This window comes from Chionomys nivalis, chromosome 10 (assembly GCF_950005125.1).
Source record: "Chionomys nivalis chromosome 10, mChiNiv1.1, whole genome shotgun sequence".
Lineage (NCBI taxonomy): Eukaryota > Metazoa > Chordata > Mammalia > Rodentia > Cricetidae > Chionomys > Chionomys nivalis.
The window spans coordinates 15751200-15774365 of NC_080095.1; the positions used below are offsets into that span (position 1 = coordinate 15751200).

General features: G+C 50.1%; 2 protein-coding genes across 4 annotated transcripts in view; one reads left to right on the forward strand and one right to left on the reverse strand.

Moving 5' to 3' along the window:
- The window catches only part of LOC130882424 (cytochrome c oxidase assembly factor 8), a 24362-nt gene extending 20298 nt beyond the window's left edge, over positions 1-4064 (reverse strand). The window contains exon 1 of the mRNA XM_057782461.1: positions 3801-4064. Within this exon, the coding sequence (XP_057638444.1) occupies positions 3801-3923 (123 nt within the window). The 5' untranslated portion in view covers positions 3924-4064. The remainder of the gene's footprint in view (positions 1-3800) is intronic.
- On the forward strand, positions 4013-9460 carry Bag5 (BAG cochaperone 5). 3 transcript variants are annotated; one of them, XM_057782459.1, is made up of 2 exons: positions 4013-4147; positions 6146-9460. In XM_057782459.1, the coding sequence occupies exon 2, from the start codon at positions 6171-6173 to the stop codon at positions 7512-7514; it is 1344 nt and encodes a 447-aa protein (XP_057638442.1). In that variant the 5' UTR covers positions 4013-4147; positions 6146-6170; the 3' UTR covers positions 7515-9460. The 3 variants fall into 3 exon arrangements, with proteins under 3 accessions (XP_057638442.1, XP_057638441.1, XP_057638443.1); XM_057782458.1 differs by having other exon boundaries at positions 4026-4178; XM_057782460.1 differs by lacking the exon at positions 4013-4147 and adding an exon at positions 4277-4502.
- The last annotated feature ends 13706 nt before the right edge of the window (positions 9461-23166 follow it).

The window sequence follows — 23166 nt, forward strand, 5'->3', positions numbered from 1 at the left end:
CAAAGTTCTTCTGTACCATTGGGGCATCCATCTTCAGCCTATAGACCCATAGTATCCAGGAGACTTTTCCACTAAGCAGAAAATTTCAAAGACATATTCCACCTATATTGGCAGTTTGTCAGTCACTTCCTTTTGTGTCCTGCAGAATGTCTGGAAGACTCTTTCATGAAGCGGGAACCCTGAAGGACAGTCTCACCTTCAGGAAAGTTCAGCAGTTATTTTTCTGTGGGTTCCACTTGTCCAGTTCATACAGCAAACATCAAGCAGTCCAGGCAAGAACAGTTCCTTGCCCAAAGGGCTAGCAAACTCCATAAGGAGCCACTTTGATGCCCATCTTCCTCTTGAAGTAGATTGGTGCTCCCAGGAACAAATGTGTCTCATTGTCATAAAAGTTCTTAAAACATTTTAAATGCCATATTCTGAAGGTCTCTGAAAGATTTGAAGAATACCTATCTAACTGAAATATATATATGTATCTAGAAAACCTAACTAACATGACTACAAGCTTGAGTCTTACATTTTTTTAAATGAGCTGAACAAACACAGTACCTTAATCAAGAGCAGAAATAAATATATATAACAAAATTGATCTTTTACAGGGTTTCTTTGTAGCTTTTTGGAGTCTGTCCTGGAAACCTCTTGTAGACCAGGCTGGCCTCAAACTCTCAGAGATCTGCCTGCCTCTGCATTCGGAGTGCTGGGATTAAAGGCGTGTGCCACCACTGCCCGGCTAACAAAATTGATCTTAAATTTGTATCAGTAAACCAAGATCCATATCTACGCAAAGTATTGAACTCTATATCAGTGTATGTGTATATATGCATATGTATATATATATGTATACACACACACACATATATATGCTCAAGTCATGCCTAGTATGAGTTCACTTCCTGTTGCCTGCACAAGATGTAGAACTCTCAGTTATCTCTCCAGCACCAAATCTGCCTGCTCACCACCATGTCCCATGATGATAATAGACTGAATCTCTGAACTGTAAGCCACCCTATTAAATGTGTTCCTCTGTAAGACTTGTTGTGGTCATGGTGTCTAACTAAAATAGGGGCCGACTGTCATCTGTAACTCCAGTTCCAGAGGATTCAACACACTACTCTAGCCTCTACAGACTCTGCATACACAGACACAGACACAGTAAAACACCTAGATACATAAAATTACCTCCTAGCAGGGCATGGTGATGTATACCTTTATTACCAGCACTCAGGAGGCAGAGGGAGGTGGCTCTCTTGAGTTTGGGACTAGCCTGGTCTACATAATGAGTTCCAGCACAGCTGGGGCTACACAGAGAAATCCTGTCTCAACAACCAACAACAACAACAAAACAAACAAAAAACAACAAAAATCACCCTTAAAAATAACCGGGGCTGCCGGGCGGTGGTGGCGCACGCCTTTAATCCCAGCACTCGGGAGGCAGGGGCAGGTGGATCTCTGTGAGTTCGAGACCAGCCTGGTCTACAGAGCTAGTTCCAGGACAGGCTCCAAACCACAGAGAAACCCTGTCTCGAAAAACCAAAAAAAAAAAAAAAAAAAAAAAAAAAATAACCGGGGCTGCTGCTGTGGCTCAGTCCTTAACACTGCACAACACCTCCTGATGGACACCACAATCACAGTACTGGGAAGACGGAGGCAGAGATGAGAAGGTCTAGGTCATCCTCAGTTACACAGCAAGTCTGAGGTCAACCTGGGATACACAAGACTGTACACACACAAAGACAAAACTAAAAAGCAACTAGTAAAAAGAGATCGGAAATGAAGTTATATACGGGTCCCAAATGTGGGTCTCCTTAAAGCAAGACAGCTAAAGAAAAATATGCAGAATAAGCTAGTACAGAATTTACTTAACTGAAGAAAAGGTTTGCAATGTTCCTTTTTAAAATGTTACTTATTTATTTGTTTTTGATTTTTCAAGACAGGGTCTCCTTGTGTAGATCTTGCTCTGTGGAGCAGGCTGGCCTCAACCTCAGCCGTCCGCCTGCCTCCACCTCCCAAGTGCTGGGATTCAAATCACACTGCCATGCCCAGCCACAATGTTACTCTTAGACTTGCTATTTACAGTGTCTTTGCAAGGCAACCTCCATCTTACAAGCACTCAATAGTTCAGGAAACAAGAAATGTATTAAGACATAAACTGCCGCCGGGCGGTGGTGGCGCACGCCTTTAATCCCAGCACTTGGGAGGCAGAGGCAGGCGAATCTCTGTGAGTTCGAGACCAGCCTGGTCTACAGAGCTAGTTCCAGGACAGGCTCCAAAACCACAGAGAAACCCTGTCTTGAAAAACCAAAAAAAAAAAAAAAAAAAAAGACATAAATTGCCCTTAGGCAAAACTGTTTTCTTCTGGGCCACCTAATATTTATCATAATGGGACATTTCGATCCTAAAAAAGCACAGCATGGGCAGTGTAGAACCGGCAAGTTCTGGCTCATGACAGCTCCCCTAGCTGGTCATCCCCACGGCTGCCTTCCAAAGGGCGAGCAGCACAGGCTTACCCTGAGGACCCAGACCCTGAGGAATATTAACTTTTTGTTTGCTTTGTTTTGTTTGAGACAGGGTCTCACTTTATGGAGACCAGCCTGCCTTGTGAGTTAAAGGGGTTCAGTCCCCACACCCCCCACATCCCCAGCAAGACTCTTCAAAGACTTCTCCTTGCTGATCTTTTTTCCAGCATTAGTTCACCAGATAGGCTAGGGAAGGTCAGGCAAGATGGCTCAGCGGGTAAAGCATTTCAGGTGAGGGCCTGAGTTCCACTTCGGAACCTACCATGGAAGGAGCGACAGGTCTCCAGAAAGCTGTCCGCTCAACTCCAGAGCACGCATATCGCCCGCAATTCAAAAACAAAATGAATGAATGCCAGGGAACCTCTCACCCTGAGAAAGCTCTTGGCTTGGTTACATTTTCCCTCCCGAAGCATGTTCTGACACCTGCTTTATTTTTTCTGCCCAAGGACTAAAGTTCTGTTTTCTAGAGAAGTGAAGGATTGCTTGTTTCTTTTTTTTTTTTATTATGTATACAATAGTCTATCTGTGTGTACGCCGAAGGCCAGAAGAGGGCACCAGACCTCATTACAGATGGTTGTGAGCCACCATGTGGTTGCTGGGAATTGAACTCAGGACCTTTTTGGAAGAGCAGGCAATGCTCTTAACCACTGAGCCATCTCTCCAGACCCAGGATTGCTTGTTTCTTGTGCCAGAGAACTGAGCCATCCGCCGGGAGCCTAGGCCACAAATCTAAACTGTAGACTAGCAACAAATCTAAAATGTAGACTAGACAGAACTTCAAAGCCGCAGTTATGATAAAAGTGTGCTAAGAAACACAGCGTAACAGAAATGAAAATTCACACAGCAGGCACATTTTGAAATTTTTAATTATCCCCCCCCGGTTCTCCCTTAATTATTGCTTAAACAAAGCTCTCCAGACTCTGTCATTAGCATGATGGCAAATGAAGCGTTAGTAGCCATGTGCCCTGTTTAATGTTTTATCTGAAGCTTTAGTCAGCATTTTCATCCGACTGATAGACTCAAGACGTAGGCATCTTTTAAAACATCCACTCCCAAAGAAGTGCAAATGGTTAAAAAGAAAACAAAAAGAAAAATAACGGGGAATGATAAAATACACACTTCAAGAGTCGAGTGAATACAAACAGTAATTAACTTCGGGAACAAGCAAGGTTCGCACTCTCCAGAGCGGGTCCGCTACAAAGATTAGCCCGCGGGGCAGACGCAGGCGTCGCGGGGGATACTCAGGCCTCCCTCCCTGCCAGCGTCCCCGGGCGTCCCGCTTACCTGGCTGGACGCAGCATCCCTGGGCTCCGTCCCGCGTTCACGGGCCAGCCGACCAACGCCGCCGGAGAAAGAACGGCAGAGATGCAAGCGAATCGCTTCGCTTCCGGGCCGCAAGACCGCCATGGCCCCAGCGCACTAGATTGCGCGACGCACGTCAGAATCGCGACAGTGGAAAGGTCGGCTTTACGGCAGCGCTCAAAGGCTGCGGCGAGGCCGATCGTGCACTTTCCCTGAGAGAAAGATCACCCGGCGGGTGGCGGACGGGACGTGGCGAAGCGAAGTTTTCCCCGGGCTCGGAGCTGTGTGGCCGGATCCGCGAGGGCGGTGCCAACGCCGCGGAAGCGAAGGTGAAGGAGCGCGATGGCGAGGGAGGCACAGGTGAGGGCAGCGCGGGGGCGCGAGCTTCGTTCTCCCCGGTCGGGCGCTTCGCCGTCCCCGCCGCGCGCCCGCCCCGCGCCCATTGTGAGGTCAGGCGGCGGCGCGTCGGGCCCGGCCGAGACGCCCCGGAGCGGCCGCCGCGGCCAGTAGCTGCCGCCGCCTCCGCCGGCCCCTTCACCGGCCGCCCGGGTCAGACCTAGCCGGGAAGGGCGAGGGGGATGCCGCTGGGGGCCCCGCTCCGGTGCCGCTCCCCGTAACGGGCCGATCTCCCACCTCGCCGCCCTCCGCGGCAGCCAAGACCGCCGCCACGCACACCTCACCGGGGTAAAGCGCTGCGAGGGCCGGGCCCCGGACCCTCCCCGGGGGCTGACTGAGTTCGGACACCTAAGAGCGTGGGGAACGCTCTAAGCAAGCTTTCGGGGAGGCGAGTGACCGAGATCATCGCAGTCACGTTTTTTCGGGGGCGGGGGATTGGAGGGGGAGGGCGAACTTGGAAGCTGCTTAGTTGGCCCCCGGCAGAATGGTGTCCTGTGGGTTTGGAAGAGCCGCTGTTAACTTCCACAAGGGCACCCTGCCGGTTCCGTAACCTAGTTTAGGATGCCGAGACCCGAGGAAACGGTGTTGCTGTTAACCTGATGGTCAGGCTAGGGTGAAAGTGTGCAGCTCACTTTCTTGTTGAAGACTGAGTTCACAGGCCAGACATCTACCCCACACTGGACCCTGAGTAACTTCTGTCTGTCCTGAAAACCCCCGCCATGGTTCCCTGTTTTCGGTTTTCTTTCGATTCATTGTCTCGCTAAGTAGCCCAGGCTGACCTTAAACTCTCCGTCTCCCTCGTGCCAGGCGTGTAGGCATGCGCCAGCACTCCCAGCTTTGTTTGTTTTGCTCCTGTTAACTGCTTTTAGGAGAGAGAATTGACATGTCACATCTTTTCTTTCCTCAAGTGTGTCTTTTAAATCTATACGATGACAGAACCTTTTGTCTGTGTGATTTGGTACATGCCCAGGTGCCAGAGTTCACCTCACCCCATCGTTTTTGTGGTGTCCTTCTACTATGTTTTTTAGGCTTTTTTTGTTTTTTAGGTTTTTTGTTCTGAAGCTCCTCATTTAGGCTAGGCTAGCTAGCCAGTGAACCGCGGGGATCCAGCTATCTCTATCTCCCTGGCACCGGTCGTAAAAGTATTGCATGGGTTTTATATTTTATTTTATGTGCATTGGTGTTTTGCCTGCATGTATGTGTGTGCACGACGTGTGTGCCTGTAGAGGCCAAAAAAGGGGACCAGATCCCATGGAACTGGAGTTCCAGGTGTCTGTGAGCCGCCATTTGGGTGCCGGGAATTGAACCTAGGTCCTCTGGAGAGCATCCAGTGCTCTTAACCACTGAGCCCTCTTTCTAGCCCATTCCCTGACTTTTTTATATGTGTTTTGGAGCTCCAACTTGGGCACTTGACTGACAGCTATCTCCATAGTGCCATCAGCCCTTTTAAAAAAGTGTGCCCTGCCGGGCGGTGGTGGCGCACACCTTTAATCCCAGCACTCGGGAGGCAGAGGCAGGCGGATCTCTGTGAGTTCGAGACCAGCCTGGTCTACAAGAGCTAGTTCCAGGACAGGCTCCAAAACCACAGAGAAACCCTGTCTCAAAAAACCAAAAAAAAAAAAAAAGTGTGCCCTTTTTTTTTTTTACATTTTTTTGATATTTATTGAGTTCTACATTTTTCTCTGCTCCCCTCCCTGCCTTTCCCCTCTTCAATCCTCCCCTAAGGTCCCCATGCTCCCAATTTACTCAGGAGATCTCGTCTTTTTCTACTTTCTACTTCCCATGTAGATTAGATCTATGTAAGTCTCTCTTAGTGTCCGCGTGTTGTCTAAGTTCTCTGGGGAAAAGTGTGCCTTTTAAAAGTGAGTTTAGAATGGGTTGATCTAATTATCCTGCAGAGACCGTAATAAGTTACTCTTGCCGTCTTTCAGTGCTTGTGAAACGGAACACAGAAGTATGGATATGGGAAACCAACACCCTTCTATCAGTAGGCTTCAGGAGATCCAAAGGGAAGTAAAGAATATAGAGCAGCAAGTGGCTGGCTTCAGTGGCCTGTCGGATGACAAGAATTACAAGAAACTGGAGAGGATTCTGACGAAACAACTGTTTGAAATAGACTCTGTAGATACAGAAGGGAAAGGAGACATTCAGCAAGCTAGGAAGAGGGCAGCACAGGAGACAGAACGCCTTCTCAAAGAGCTGGAGCAGAATGCAAACCACCCACACCGCATTGAAATCCAGAACATCTTTAAGGAAGCGCAGGCCCTTGTGAAAGAAAAGATTGTGCCCTTTTACAGTGGAGGCAACTGTGTGACTGACGAGTTTGAGGAAGGCATCCAGGACGTCATTCTGAGACTGACACGTGTTAAAACTGGAGGGAAGATCTCTTTGAGGAAAGCAAGGTACCACACGCTAACCAAGATCTGTGCAGTGCAGGAGATTATTGAAGACTGCGTGAAGAAGCAGCCTTCCCTGCCACTCTCTGAGGATGCGCATCCTTCCGTTGCCAAGATCAATTCTGTGATGTGTGAAGTGAACAAGGCCAGAGGCACTCTGATCGCACTTCTGATGGGTGTGGACAGTACTGAGACTTGCAGGCACTTATCATGTGTGCTGTCAGGGTTGATTGCTGATCTAGATGCTTTGGATGTGTGTGGTCGTACAGAGATCAGGAATTATCGGAGGGAGGTGGTGGAAGATATCAACAAATTACTGAAATATCTAGATTTAGAAGAGGAAGCTGACAATACACATGCATTTGACCTGGGACAGAACCATTCCATTCTAAAAATAGAAAAGGTCCTCAAGAGGATGAGAGAAATAAAGAATGAACTTCTGCAGGCACAGACCCCTCCTGAATTATACCTGAGCTCCAAGACAGAACTTCAGGGCTTGATTGGACAGCTAGATGAAGTGAGTCTTGAGAAAAACCCCTGCATCCGCGAAGCCAGGAGAAGAGCTGTGATTGAAGTGCAGACCCTGATTACATACCTGGACCTGAAGGAAGCGCTCGAGAAGAGGAAGCTGTTCCCTTGCGAGGAGACACCCCCCAACAAGGCTGTGTGGGGAGTCCTTGGAAACCTGTCAGAGATCCAGGGCGAAGTCCTCTCATTTGGTGGAAACCGAACTGATAAGAACTACATCCGTCTGGAGGAGCTGCTGACCAAACAGTTGCTGGCCCTGGATGCCGTTGACCCCCAGGGAGAAGAGAAGTGTAAGGCTTCCAGGAAACAGGCTGTGAAGCTGGCCCAGAACATCCTCAGCTACCTTGACTTGAAGTCCGACGAGTGGGAGTACTGATGGACCAGGACCTACCTGATCTTGCTGGTTTGCACTTTATCTACTTTTAGAGAGCTTTCAGCTCATGGAGCCTAAATGTAATTTCTATGTGCATATTCAATCTCAGTATTTATGATTTAATCAAATTTTATTCAGTATTTCTGCTGCTTTTGATGTTGCAAAACAAATATCATTATAGCACATTAACTTTTCCATCTGGCTCATTATCCTGGTTTGTGTTGATTTTGTGTGTTTTTAATGGGAACATGAAAAGGGCAGCATTCCTCATTTTTAGACGGGTTGTACAAGCATTAAATGCAGATTTGAGAGTCTAACTCTAGGTAAACTTAGGGGCTCAGAGATGTTTTATTATGTAAACAAAACTGGGCCTTTTTTAAGTTACAAGGCTTGTTTGGTCCTTCCCCATCTTATGGGGTGGGGTTTTTGTTGGGATGGTTTGTTTTTTTCATAAACATTTTTGTTGAGCCTAAATTGTTTCCTATGCTTTTCCTTTTAGAGGCGGGGAATCTTGTGTACAACACACAAAAAATTAATGAGACCTAACAACCAAAAATTTGAGACTGCTTGAGAAAGGGAAAAAAAATCAGTTATTCAATACCTTCAAGTTACTTTTGCTTGTGAGATCTCAACTAAAATTCTCCTTAGTTAATAAGGCAGCAGACCATTAGAGAACCATTGCTGTCTCCCTGTAGCCAGAGGATGAAACCTGGAGTGGCTGATGAGGAGCGTCTGTCTGTAGCATAAATGAGATGGGTTCCTTTGTCGGTCACAGCTGTGAAATAGAATGCCTGTTAAACATGACATCATTTACGCCATGATACCAGAGACTGTTGGTAATCTTGGGGGACGGGTCTCTGCAGCTGTCAATGGTAACTGCTGCTGGCACCCCAAATAGCACCTGTACCTAATTGGAGTGAGGCTATGGGGTACCTGATGATATTGACATAAGGACTCCTCTTTTCCTGAAAATTCATTACAACCTGTCGGGTATATAAAGGGTTTTATTATTTGGTTTTTTTCCTTCTGTGTGCTTCTGTGAATATTTTCTATGTGTACGACATTATGGTTATCTACTAATACAGACAAAGAATCCCCAGAATTCTGCAGCGCCTTCTCAGTGTGGTACCAGCACCGATACTAATAGACCCCATGCCATGTCCCATTTCATTACACGACCCTCTGACAGTCAACCTCAGTGCACCGTCTCATAGAACAGTAGGTCCCGGGGCTTCTGGCAGTGAGTCCTCCCCGCTAAAGTCCCTAGAATCCTCCGTTTGGCCAAAGCCGTGTGATTACTGGTCCTCTGCATCATGACTTTAGAACATCCTTCAGGTCTGACTGCAGGTTTTTAAACTGAACTCTCTGGGGAATCAGTACATGAAAGTCCCTTCAGGTGCACCTTTCACGGGGTTTCTTAATTCCTTAACTGTTTCTGAGAAGTCAGCCTTTCTTCTCAACAGTCCATTGTCCTGTTGAAGCAGATTTTTGTCTCTTTATGACCTGCCAAGACACCCCACACTGCTGAGCTTGGAGCCTGCTGAGCACAGGAAGCACCTCCCCCTCAGTGGATTCCACATGGATCCTTCTGCTCCTGGAGGTGGTGGGATAGACTTCAGCTCCTGTTACAGTTCCTTGGGCCCAATTCTCTCATATAAAGAACACTAGCAAAGTTCAGACTGATTGCTTGTCCCTCTGGGGACCCAGTGTGTCACTGTGGCCGCTTCCTGGACTTTTTAACTTGGGCTCTCCACTGTAGCAGTTCCATGATCATATGTGAAGAGACTGCAGCAAGTGAGAAGCAAGGCCTTTGTCAGCATTAAACCATGTCATCCCTGCTTCCGAAAAGAAAGAAATACCTGGGAATACTCACCGTCTTCATTCTTTGTCTACCTAGATGAGTCTTCTGACAGTCACTTTAAATAAATGGAACAAATGTGTCTACTCAGTTCAATTTAATGTTTTATTTTGCTTTTTTAAATGCCTATAGGTTAGCTGTAATGAAGTTCAACCAGTTTTTCTCATTTGTAAATTTTTTTTCTGTTTTAATTTGAAGCTGGTTTTGAACTCGTGACCTGCTTGTTTCCATCCCCTAAGTGTTGGAATCACAGATGTACCCTGTCACACTTGGCTTCTTGCTGCTTTAATGCAACATCCCTGGGTTGTTTTTTGGTTTTCTGAACCTCAGTTATTCTGTACATGCAAATTGGTTTTAGGTTTTTTGTTTTTGTTTTTTGTTTGGTTGGTTGGTTTTGGTTTTTTTGAGAGTTTCACTATGTAACCCTGGCCTTTTCATACTTGCTGTGATCCTTCTGCCTCAGCCTTGAGAATATTAAGATTACCAGTGTATGCCACCAGAGCTGACCGTAAAGGCCATGCCATTTTTAACTGATTGGATTATTTTCCTTAATTGGTTAAATGGGCTAGAGAGATGACTCAGTGGTTAAGAGCACTGACTGCTTCTCCAAAGGACCTGAGTTCAATTCCCAGCACCCACATGGCAGCTCACAACTGTCGATAACTCTGGTTTCAGGGGATCGAACATTCATGGCACACAAAATAAGAATAAATAATGCAGAAACATCTCCCCGTGGTTTTGATGTGTAATCTGCAATCCAGAAGTGTTTCCAGTATACTAGTTCACACCTCATCACTATTGACCGTGTGACTATTAGGGTGTCTAAAATAGTATTTTCTTGAGAGAAACACATAAGCTTATCCCTCCCTTAATTATTACTGAAATAAACCAAAGCTCTTAGCTCTACTTGCTGTGGGAAAAGGGTATGAGTCCAAAGTGTGTGTTGTGTTCTCTGCTGGCCACTACCTACCTTCTGCCTGTTCCCTCATGTTTTGTGTGACCTTGGGGAGGAACCCTTTATGCCCTGGTGAGCCAGGCTACTCCTTAAGAGGTAACCAGTTAACCATAGGCCGGGCGGTGGTGGCGCACGCCTTTAATCCCAGCACTTGGGAGGCAGAGGCAGGCGGATCTCGGAGTTCGAGACCAGCCTGGTCTACAAGAGCTAGTTCAGGACAGGCTCCAAAACCACAGAGAAACCCTGTCTCGAAAAACCAAAAAAAAAAAAAAGAGTTAATCATAGTATTGTATGAAGTAAAGGCCTTGGCTAGGTCCCTAGACCCCAGGGCTTATGATGGGCCGGGCTTCTTTGTTAGACAGGAGTTGACCTTGCAGGAAGGAGAAGATCTTCCTGAGGTAGATCATCCTCGAGAAGAAAGCTCAGCCTGTCCATGCCTCCAAACACATGCCACACCCCCTCTACCAGTGGAGAGTGGGCTCTGGTCTTGGCCCAGGTTGAGGGCTATTCTGTCTAGAATCAGATAGCTATACAGTAGTGGTTCTCAACTGTCCCAATGCTGTGGCCCTTTATTACAGTTCCTCATGTTGTGGTGACCCCCAGCCATAAGATTATTTTTGTTGCTACTTCATAACTAATTTTGCTACTGTTATGATTTGTGATGTAAATATCTGATATGCTGCCCCTGTAAAAGGGTCATTCAACCCCAAAAGGAGTTGAGACCCACAGGTTGAGAACCGCCGCTCTAGGAGATAAAGGATATGGAATTGGCTACCCTGGGATCTGACAAGCCCAGATCTGAACGCCCAGCAGCCATACAGGACAGTTGAGCATGGCACAAGAGTTTCCTGGAGCAGGGTAATATCCAAGCAAGCGTGTGTAGGCCCCAGTCCAGTCCTGGAAGCAGGACTGGGTTCCACCCTTCCTGGTTGGGACGTGTCTAAAGTCACCTATTTCCCATGCTATAATTAGATCCTTTCCTGGTTAAGCTACCATCACTTTCCTATGGGCGAGGTGCCATGCAGTGTTTCACTTGCATTCTAAGTTAGAACCTCCTGCTGCAGGTTTAGTCCTATCCGTGGATGGTCACTCAGTCAATGACCAGTAGGAAGGCAGGACCACGAAGTGCAGATCTATATAAATTAATTTACATGGGGCAGGGTGGTGGTGGTGCACACCTTTAGAAGCAGGTGGATCTCTTGGATTCAGGGCCAGCCTGATCTACAGAGTGACTTTCAGGACAACCAGGGCAATATAGAAAAACCCTGCCCCAAAAGAACAACAAATTTACCCGGGAAGTCAGAGCAATGGCTAGTGTGCAGTCCCCCAAGAGAGGATGATTCCACCAATTTAAGGCACAGCACAGCTATCTGGCTTGGGACAGCTCCCACTGTAAGAACTGGCAAGGGAGTTGAGGGTTGGACGCCACTCCAGTAAGCCAGGGTTCACATCGCAGTTCTTTCTGCCAAAGCTAGAGCTACTGGTGAGCTTGTTAAACTTGGGCTGCTGGAGGGTTAGCCAGTGCCACGCTGCAGGGCGAGGGCCAGGTGACTCACGAATAGAACATCTAACTGTGGTGTCACATGCTCCCAGCTATTGAGTCCCATCCAGAGACAAGAGTGCTGTGGCTTGCCTGCTGTCTCCTGCCTTCCAGCCGTGAGTCACACCTGCAGAGGTTCGTGTCTGACTACTCAGGATGCATGGACCTCTCCAGATGGGCCTCGGGCTGCCCATCCACCCCACTGACCTCACTGGCTACAGAAAAGCCTCTGAATACATAAGCATTTTCTGAAGCTGCCTGCCTCCCACATGAATGTTCCTGGTTGTCTGCAATCTCACGCTCTGCAGTGCAGTCCTCTGAGGTCCTAAGACGTGGACCTGGGTAGTTAGTTCTGAGTGAGAAGTGAGAGTCATGGACAGCCAGCCTGTTCGTAGCCTGGGCCCTGTTGCTTTACCCCACATTGCCTCTTCCCATCTTGGCCTGGAGGTGTCTCTCTCTGCCTTCACCAGTCTAGTACTGGTTTGCTTGTCCCTGGCCATGTAGCCTCGCCTTTCAGGTATAGCTGGTCTCTGTACTGTAGCCCCAGGGCCTTGTAGGAACAGACACATACATGCCTGTGGGGTGAGCTGTTCTTTAGGGTGGTGTCTTGGTACTTGGCGGGCACTCAGAAGATACTTGCTAAGTAATTAAGTAGAGAAGAGGTTTTATTGGCCCTTTATGATGCTTCAGAGAATTTCTAGAGTGCAAATGACCTCTTCTCTGGCATCACCTGTCAGGACCTCTGGTGGGATGCCGAGTGCCCCATGTGCATAAGTCCCTTAGACATGCCAATGGGGACAGGTGACCTCCAGGCTGACAGTCTCACCCTGCCTCTGCTGCAGCTACCTCACTATGCAGTGTTGGGTTCTGGCCTTAAAACTCACTTATAAGGGGTTGGAGAGGTGGCTCAGAGGTTAAGAACATTGACTGCTCTTCCAAAGGTCCTGAGTTCAATTCCCAGCAACCACATGGTGGCTCACAACCATCTGTAATGAGATCTGGTGCCCTCTTCTGGCCTGCAGGGATACACACAGAACGCTGTATACATTTTATATATATATATAGTTTTTCAAGACAGGGTTTCTCTGTAGCTTTGGAGCCTGTCCTGGAACTAGCTCTTGTAGACCAGGCTGGCCTCGAACTCACAAAGATCCGCCTGCCTCTGCCTCCCAAGTGCTGGAATTAAAGGTGTATGCCACCACCGCCCGGCCATAATAAATATTAAAAAATAAACTCACCTAGAAAAAACTCAAGTCTGTGCCTTGACTCCCCCCCCCCCCCAAACAAATGCTGTTTTTAGGGGCTGGGATGATCAGGGAGGGACTGTGTCAAAACTATCCTATTTAAGACTGATTCCATGGCTGGGTGGCTTTGCTACATGCCATGAATTTCAGCAGTGGGGGAGAGGGGCCAAGGCAGGAGCATCTCTGTGAGTTCGATGCCAGCCTGGTCTGCATAGTGAGTTCCAGAACAGCCAGGGCTACACAGAAACCCTATCTTGGAAAACCAAGAGGTGGGTGGGAGGAACTGATTCCAAAGGGCAGGAAATGGCTTGGTGTACAGAATTGCTCAACTGGGAGTGCAGGAGAGGGTACAGAATAATTGTCAGGAAGGTTCAAAGTGTCAGTTTGAGGTACAAGTAAACCCCCTCACCCCCCTGGGATGAGGACTGCCATGCAGGGTCATGTGTGGTCGGGAAGTCTGGGGAGGCTTTCTGGAAGAGAGCAACACCTGTTAACTTCAACTGTGTGGAGTTTGCTGTCTGCTGGAGAGGGCTAGCCCAGAGCCACAAAGTCGTGACCATATCAACATACCCAGGGATGGGGCTCTGTCATTTATTGGGGGGCTCTGGCCACGAGTCTCCAGCAGAGCAGTGACCAGCCCATGTGGGCCAGTGAAGGCCACCCTCACCTGCTCTTCCAGGGATTGTCTCCACCCAACAGCCACACTCTGGACCTCCTGTCCTTCCTCCCAGCCTACATGGCTTAGGTTCCCTGTGGTCTCTCCCCACACACACACCTCACCTTTGGCCCAGTTCTGTTTGCAGCTTCATTACTGACCTCTTGGACCCCGCCCCCAGGTGCTCACACAGGACCCAGGGGCAGCAGGACATTTCCCATCACTCCACTGTTTTCATCTGTGTGTCACTGGTGGCTGGGGCTCTTGGCCTCTCATGTAAAGGGTGGAAAACAGGGACTTGCATCTGTAGAAGAAGCAGTTGACTATTTGAAGCGAAACGATGTACAGGTTATAGCAAATACACTGTCAAGATTGACAGTGAGCCACGTGAATGAGGACCCTCAAGGCTCCTGATTTTTGTTTGTTTTGTTTTTTATTTTTCGAGACAGGGTTTCTCTGTGTAGCCCTGGCTGTCCTGGAACTCACCACATAGGCCAGGCTGGCCTCAGACTTACAGACATTTGCCTGCCTCTGCCTCTAGAGTCCTGGGATTAAAGGCGTGCGCGACCACCGCCCAGCTGGGGATTCTTTTTTTTTTTTTTTTTTTTTTGTGGTTTTTTTGGAGCCTGTCCTGGAACTAGCTCTTGTAGACCAGGCTGGTCTCGAACTCACAGAGATACGCCTGCCTCTGCCTCCCAAGTGCTGGGATTAAAGGCGTGCGCCACCACCGCCCAGCTGGGGATTCTTAATAGAAAGGAATTTCTGGGCAAGCCAATATGGCAGAGTTGTAGTATACTAGAAAGGAAAATGTAAACAATGTGTTAAACGTTGGGATTAATAGAGAAGGCCATGGAATAGATAACCTCACGCGTGTGGTGTTTGTGGGCTTCTCAAGGGTTTCAGTGGCTTCCTTGGGAACATCTCAAAAGGTTGCTGAGAACCACTTTTCTCAGTAAATGGATCGGAGTGGCTCCCGATATGCACAGGTTGAGGTGAAAGCACAGGCCACAAGAGAAACTAAGATGTTTTTACACAAAGGTTTGTGGTCTTGTTTGAGAGTCCAGAAAATATCAGAGAAGGAATTAGGCCATCTATGCACAGGGCCTGGCCTTAAGCATGGCTCTTCATTATTTTAACTCATGTCGTCCTGTATGTGTATACATAAATTCTTTTTTTTAATATTTATTTTTTTTTATTATATATACAATATTCTGTCTGAGTGTATGCCTGAAGGCCAGAAGAGGGCACCAGACCTCATTGCAGATGGTTGTGAGCCACCATGTGGTTGCTGGGAATTGAACTCAGGACCTTTGGAAGAGCAGGCAATGCTCTTAACCGTTGAGCCATCTCTCCAGCCCCCATATACATAAATTCTTGTACGTGCAGGCACGCATTGCCAAGGCCCACCCGAGTTCAGAAAGCAACACTAGCACTAGACCTCAGCTCTGCCTCATTTGAGACTGCTGGGGGTCCCCAAAGCTGCTGGGAATTTTTCTGCCTCCACCTCCCCGGTGTGGGGAGTACAAGTCTGTGGCAACATGCCCAGTTTATATAGTACTGTGGACTGGACCATGGGCTAGACAAGCCCTCTACCAGCCGAGCCTCTGCTTTAATCTTATTTGAAATATCCCTGTAAAAGAGAGTATTGTTTTCATAGCAAATTTTGTTATTTGCCAGAATTTTTTGTCATTTTTGGTTTTCCGAGACAGGGTTTTGATAAGTATTAGATCCCCGGTTATTGGGTTCCTCCGATGAAATAATAAGTCAAATCAAACAAATAAGTAAAACCATATTTAATAAATAGCAGAGCAAAGCAACACCCGGGTGGCTCTCAGGAAGGCAGGAGAGAGAGCACAAAAGCCCGTGGCAGATCTTTGGGGAGGCAGGAGTTAGATAGCCTGTAGGAGGTCTTGCGCAGTTCCAGGGGAGGAGCTGTGATGGAGGACTTTCTCAGGGCGGGGTCTGGAGTGGGCTGGCTGGAGCTTCCCAACAGGTTTCTCTTGTGTAGCCCTTCTGTCCTAGAACTTGATCTGTGGACCAGGCTGACCTCGAACTCACAGAGATCCGCCTGCCTCTGCCTCCCTAGTGCTGGGATTAAAGGCGTGCGCCACCACCGCCCGGCTCATGCATCCTTTTTTTAACTCAGTCCTGATCCAGGCCTCACAAGGGCAGAGATAGGGTGGAGAATGGCGAGGTTTTTATCTGGTCCTGGAAAGCCTTGGAAGGGATGGCTTCTGACTTGAGAGTAAATGGAAGAAGTCAGCAAGCGCCTATAGGCAGCCCAGTTGCAGAACCCTGCCTGGATGAGTCACTGTAGACCCTGATGACATAAGATGGTTTGGGTCCCAGCTCATCAAAAACTTGTGATGCCTTCAGGCAGGAAGTGGTATGTGTATAGCACTCAGAAGAGGCCGACGTGGGTACCGACTTCTCAGCCTGGGTGTCACAAATGCACCAGAAGGGAAAGGGGAGGCAGTAAAGGGACTTTAGGGGACCCCTTTACAGAACCCCCAGAGAGAGAGTAACCATAGGAAGCTCAGAGCCCAGACCCACACTGCAGAGCCTGGGAGATCTCTGGGGTTAGAACTCGGCGGGCCGGGCTCAGAGAGGGACTTTTGACGAGAGGCGGTGTTTCAGCACAGGATGCTGTGTCCCCACTGGTAGGGCCAGGACAGAACCAAGGGGAGATTTGAACAGGGCTCTAGAAGAAAGACAGTGAGGGTGGCACTAGGGAGGAAGGAAGTTAGTCACAGGACAAGGTCACACACGCTGGGTGTGACAGCCACAGGAGCTGGGTATTCAAGATGCAAGGATCCTCATGGTCCAGGGCCAGGTATAGCCCAGGAGCCTGGGAAGCATCTCTCCCTAGCCTGAAGTTTAGTCCTGACGCTGTCTGTAAGCTGACTCCTCAGTGACCGCCATTCTCTGGATTTGAGTTCCTTTCTTCTCTGACAGCCCAGTTTCCATCTTCCCATGGGAGGCCATTTTCTGGCTCTCACTCCCGACCAGGCATCCCAGACCCACCATGGCTACTGGGGGGATCCTACAGGCCAGGAGTGTGTGAGGGCCTAGGGGAGAGCATGCAGGCAATAGGAATAACCAACACAAAGATCTTCGGCTGGAGCTAGACATGGTCGGATAAGTCTGCAAAGCTCAGTCCCTGGGGCCTTCAGGCTGTGAGCGCACCAAGGAGTAGGTCTGTATCCTGGTCCAGAAATCTCCCTAGAATGAGCCGGGGTGGAGGGGCAGAAGCGGGGGTGGGGCTGAAGCAATGCTAAGAGCATTGGCTACTTTTCCCAAGGACCCAGGTTCAGTTCACAACAGTCAGCTCACACCCATCTCTAACTCCAATTCCAAGAGATCTACTGCCTACTTCTGACCTCCACAGGCACCAGGCACCCGTGGTGCACAGAGATATAAGAAGGCAAAACACCCATTCACATAAAAAAATAAATAAAAAAACTTTTTTCCCTAGCTGTCCTGGAACCCAATTTGTAGACCAAGCTGGCCTCGAACTCACAGAGATCCACCTGCCTCTGCCTCCTGAGTGCTGGGATTAAAGGCGTGCGCCACCACACCCAGCAATAAGTCTTTGAAAAATAAGAAGCCTTAACTATTAACAGTGAGTAAAAAAAAAAAAAGAAAAAGAAAAAGAAAAAAGAAAAATAAGAAGCCATAGACAGGCACAGCCCCATCCCCAGCTAGGGTTAGCAGGAGCAGCACTGTGGACTCGGCTCCCATGCGAGCCCACCTAGCCTTTGTATATCCATCCCACATTCTTTCCTCATACCTAAGATGGAAACCATGCTTTTTGCCTCTGCTCGGCCGGCGCTCTACCACTGAGCCATATCAGCAACCTTTATCTTCCCTGAGACAGAGTCTTGCTGAGTTGCACAGTCTGGCCATTCTTGCTCTGCAGGCTCTGCAGTCTTCCTGCATCTGCTTCCTGAAGCAATATTACAGAATTCTGTTCCTGTTGGTCAGGTGACTTTCTTGTGGCCATTCACCCAGTCACCAAGAGGGTGCCCCAAGCGGTGCTTCTAGGTGACCTGAAGTGGCCCAGCTCTTTAAAGGGAGGGACTAAAGCCTGGGATCCTTCCTGGTTCCAGCCCTGTCTTCTAAACCCCCATTGCTAGGGACCTGCAGAATCAGCCGAGCCTTGTCAAGCTGTGTGGAGGAGATTCCAGACAGTCCTGGCCACTTCCCGCTCCAACCTACATCCAGCCTCTTGAGCAAACAGTTCATCCGCGTAGAGCCCTTGACCTTGGAACGCCCTCAAAACAAAACCTGCTTCTTCAAAATGCCTCAGCCCTACCTTGTTGTTTCATATGTGACCACCAGGAGGCACTCAAAGCCAGTTTTTCTTTCTTGCTTGCTTTCTTTTTTTTAATCTGAGCACATGCCACCAAAAATGGGCAAGGCCCTGCCTGCTGGTGCAGCTGTCAGGCTGGGCCTCCCCCGCTGTGTGCACCTGTCCCAGCTGGTGGTGCACAAGGTGGCTGTGATACCACCTGGGCAGCAGCTCCATGCCCAGTAGTAGACGGTGCTCCAGCTGGACTTCTCCTGATGGCCCACCATGAACAATGCGGTTGGCGTGGAGCCCTGCATATGGGGCAGCTTTTAACTCACTCTAAGATTGCTGATTGCAGGGGGATCGTCTCCTGCCCTGGCCCAGCTCCCATGTAGTCCCAGTGTCATCAGGGTGGTGGGACTCAAAGCCTGGGCATGACCTCTGGGTGTGGGGATGAAAGGACAGATCTGTACACATACACACATTTCGCAGGCTAGTCCCTCGCCTCTACTCTGACTGCTCCTTTGTAGGCAGTTTGTACTTTTTTATGACCCAAACCAAACGCCAATCCCTGCAAGAAAACAACGTCCCTGGGCGCTGGTACCCCGGCCTGTGGGATTTGACAGTCCCTCTCTGTGCTTTGGCTGGGAACTTGCCCTGGTCCACCAGGGAGTCTGCTCCATGTTGAGGATCAAGGGCAGGAGAGACAATGAAGTCGAGCAGAAGATAGAGCTGGAGGGTCGGGGCTTGTGCTGTATGTGTGGGGGTAGATGTGGTGGCGGAGGAAGGTGCAGGAGGGGGGAGGGTTGGTTCTATCGAATCCTGGGTCGTTCTCTCCCTCCCTCCCCAGCTGTAGCCTCTGAGCCTCAGCCTCTGAGGTTAACATGAACCCTGGCCAAGGCCCTGAGCCCCCATCTGGTCTCAGCAGCCCTGTATGGCCTAGATCTCTGGAAGCTGGCATTCCAATCTGCAGGGCCATGTAAGGGACCTAAGCCCCTGGGACCTGGTACTTTCCTCGCTTCACTGAGCAATCTGTGTGTGGCTATGTGTAATGTGCTCATATGTACGTGTGCATGTGTGTGTTCATGGCAGAGTGCAAATGGTAATAGAAGTGCAAACATGTTTTGTGGGTGTGCTTGTGTGCACTGTGTCTATGTGGGTATGCTTCTGTGTGTGTAGTACAAGCACATGTGTGTGCTTGCATGTGTGTGTGTCAAAGGCAGGGATGAGGAAGACTGGTGATGAGTAGGGGCTTGGAGCCTGGGAGCAGCCCCTGACTGTGGCTGGGCAGGGGCTGGGGAGGGCTGTAGCTGGGACTAGCTCGAGGTGTCCTGGGAACAGGCCCAGAAGGAAGCTTGCACAGGCAAGCGATGGCACCATAGCAACGCAGAACAAAATGCTGGCCTACTTACACCCCACCCCCACTACGCGATCTGCTGGAGGGCGGGGGCATTCGCATAAGGCCTTTGGGGCCCCTGGGGACACTGTGCCCCTGACCTTTGTGAGCCCAGTGCCCTGGAAGCCTTGGCCTAGCTAGGTGGAGACTGATTCCCTTTCTTTATCCATAAATGGGATGAGGAGTGGGTATGTGGGGAGGCCCAGCACCCATGAGTGCCCCTGCCCCATGTGACATGAGGCACGATGTTTTTGAAAGATCTTTTTTTTTTTTTTTTTTTTTTTTTTTTTTTTTTTTTTTAAATATTTATTTATTATGTATACAATATTCTGTCTGTGTGTATGCCTGAAGGCCAGAAGAGGGCGCCAGACCTCTTTACAGATGGTTGTGAGCCACCATGTGGTTGCTGGGAATTGAACTCAGGACCTTTGGAAGAGCAGGCAATGCTCTAAACCACTGAGCCATCTCTCCAGCCCTTGAAAGATCTTTATAAATTTTCCATCCCTAGAATTTTTTCTGGTGGTGCTGGGTGAATGCAGCACCCGAGCGTCCGTTAGCCTCCCCAGTCGGGATATCATCAAGCTGGGAACCTCCCACTGGACAGGGACCTTCACGTCCTTGCTACCCACTCCATCCTCAGTGTGGTCAGACCCCCCAGATGCAGCTCACAGGAGACGGTGGGGTGACTTCTGGGACATGGTGAGTGCTCCGTGTCATCCCCACCCTGTGGGGTCTCCAGCAGAGTGCTCAGGCATGGCGCTGAGAGCCAGCAAGCTGTGGGGCTTTGTGAGCACCCTGGAGACAGGAAACCCTTGGCTTCATGGCAAGGACAGGGGTGTCACTGGACACTATACACAGAAAAGCAAACATTTCCCTGACTTCCTGTAGCCCCCGGAGGCCTGTGTGGCCCAAGTTGCTGTGACTTAGGACCATGTGACAAGACCTTCCCAATCTGCGGAGCCTGGAAGACTTTGTGACCCACGAGTCCCAGTTCTGCCCAAATCTGTGAGACCCCCATCCATCATCATTGTACACCCTTCTGCTTGGGTCAGGGCCCAAGAGCCGTCTATGAACAGGGTGGATAGATGAATGAGGCCGGGTAGGTAGTAGCCTCTGCACTGTGTGAGTGGGGGGATGTGCAGGCACCAGCTGCAAATGCCCTCCTCTGCCCCCCCTTAATTTATGCCATGAGGAGGGCCAGCCACTCACTGGTCCCCCACTTGGCAGCGGCTTTGTCCCCAGGCCAATTCCCAAGGGCTGCCTTTGGGAAGAAAGGGCCCTTCTCTGGTGGATGGTGAGGTCACCAGGAGGGGCCCCACAAGCACAAAGGCTGCAGGCCCCCACCCCACCCCGCTGGCAGCTGCCGCTTTGTCTTCAGCTCCTGGTCTAGGAGAGACCCTGCAAGGCCCCAGCTCAGCCTTGGAGGGGCCCAGGCTTCCTCTCTGGAAAGTTTACCAAGTGGGGGAAGGGGCACAACCCCATCTCCCCCCTCCACCTGCTCCTGATCAAGTAACAGCACCTGCTGGGGTAGGCTCCACCCAGAGGCCACGCTAGGCCAGAGGCCTGGTCAAGGGACTTGCATAGCTGTCTTTCCAGGTCCTCAGGACAAGCAGGCAAACTCCAGAAGCGATTAAGGGGATAGCCTGAGGTTAGGAGATGAGCCGGGGGAGCAGCTTGTCTCCTGGCCAGAGGCAGACTCTTGGGGAATGACCCAGAAAGTGCAGAACCCAGAGCTCCCTGGCCTGGGGCACTGGTGTGTGCATGCGTACGTGCGTGCATGCGTGCGTGCGTGCGTGTGTGCATGTTTCCTTGGTGGTAGGGAACTGTTCTCTCAAGGAGCTCAACGAGCCCAAGTGGGGAGCCCCTGAGCATACCTCAGTCTACATGGGCCTGGCAGACTAAGGCTGAGAGTAAGCTATCTGCCCGAAGGCCATAGCCCAGGACCCCAGGAACTGCCCTCTTGGGCATCACTGCTTCTCCTACAGTGACCACAGGCAAAACCCTCTCTAGGGCTGCACTGAGGATTCTGGGGTTAGGGGCCAGCTCAGGGAGGCCAACAATGGGGACAAGCAGGTGGCACTAGCTGTTCTAATGCAGCAGGGAAGAGGTGTCCCCAGAACATACCTTGAAGAATAGTGCCTGCTAGGCACCTCTGTCCATCCTCTGGGTGCCTACTACACGCCCAGCTCCGGGTGTGGAAGTGGCCGTATTTCCCTAGGAACCTGTATGTCAGCTGAGACTCAGCACCTCTGTAGGGAACAGAGCTGACATCTCAGAGGAGGGTCCCTGGTGGCTCTGAGGGAGGGAGAGAGAGAGGGAGGGAGGGAGGTGGGGGAAGCTTCCAGGGTACCAGCGTGACCAGAACTAGAGGCTCAGAGATTGCCATGGGTAGAGATGAAGCCAGATGGGGGCAGGATGGGGTGCCATACAGCACAGTAACAGCCGCCCCCCCCCACTACTAGTAGTTGGCAGCCCCAACCTCCAGAAGCCTTAGCAGTCTCCATGGAAGAAGGCAAAGGCTAAGCAAGTAAGACAAACTCTCTTCTGTCTCAGGCCGGAGCCAGGAGCCTGGAACTACCATGGTCTGGGGCTCTTCTGCGACAGTTCCTTCCCAGTGTCCACCTCTTCTCTCTTTGAGTCTAATGGCAAATCGAGGCATGATTCCGCCAACATTCGCGCTAGGGACCCCATGATTATGGGGCTTCCTTACAGAGCACAGGTGAAGGTCACTCACACAGAAGTGGCAGCTCCTCTCTCTACAGCAGGGGTGAGCCAGCCTCCCTGTCTTCCCTGGCCTATATTCTGTAGCCACTCCTGAGGCCGATTAAGGCAATGTTGCTTACTACTCCAGTAAGAGCAGATGGATGCTCAGATAAGAGTCTCATCTCTCTCCATCCTTCCAGGAGTCAACAAGTCCAGCTGGGAAAATCATTTTGCAGGTTGCGGGCTGTGGCTGAGCTCCCGAAAATGGCACTTGCTTGGTTCTAAGGATAGTCACACACAGGGATCTCCTGAGAGTGGAGTGCCTGAGTGGAGGCCTGGGTCCTTCTGCAACTCGAATCCTGGGCTCCCTGGCTCCTTTATGCCCAGTGCTGCAGAGTGGGTGCCAGGTGTGCACACTTAGGACCTAAGAGTTAGAGACAAAGGCGGCTGGCTACCCCCAGACAGGCTGCAGAGCCCTGGTGAGGGGCTGGCCTGTGGCCCTTACAGAGAAGGCCACATTTAGCATTGAAGGGCCCACAGCCAGTTGCTTGGATCTCCTGAAGATCACAGCAGAGCCAGAGAGATAGGGACAAGGGAACACTAGTGCCCCACCTCCCTCCCCAACTGTCCCTTTCCTCGTTGCTGGACGTCCTGAATGTCCATTGCTCCCGTAGCTTAGCAACGAGCTCTGTCGCCCCCACTGTCTCACCCCACAGCTAGCCCTACCACCCACAATGGGAGCCGCATTCCTCAGCAAGGCCAGGACCTCAGCAGGCCAAAGCGTCCGAGGAAGCCAGATGGGGAGGGGGGCGGTGCTTATTTACCCCACACATGTCCAGTAGCTCAGAGTGGCCAGTGATCTGTAAGCTCTATGTGACAGACGCTGCCAGAGTAAGCAGCCAGGCCACTGCTGACCACCAGGGGCTGACTCCTTCCCAGTACTGTTTCCTGTGGCAGCCGCACACAGTCTTCAGAGATCTCATCACATCCCTGCTTCGCCGTGACCCCGTGGA

What these genes read in the sequence shown, in the direction of transcription:
- Bag5 (XM_057782459.1), top strand. Translation starts at nt 6,171, where the DNA reads ATGGATATGGGAAACCAACACCCTTCTATCAGTAGGCTTCAGGAGATC.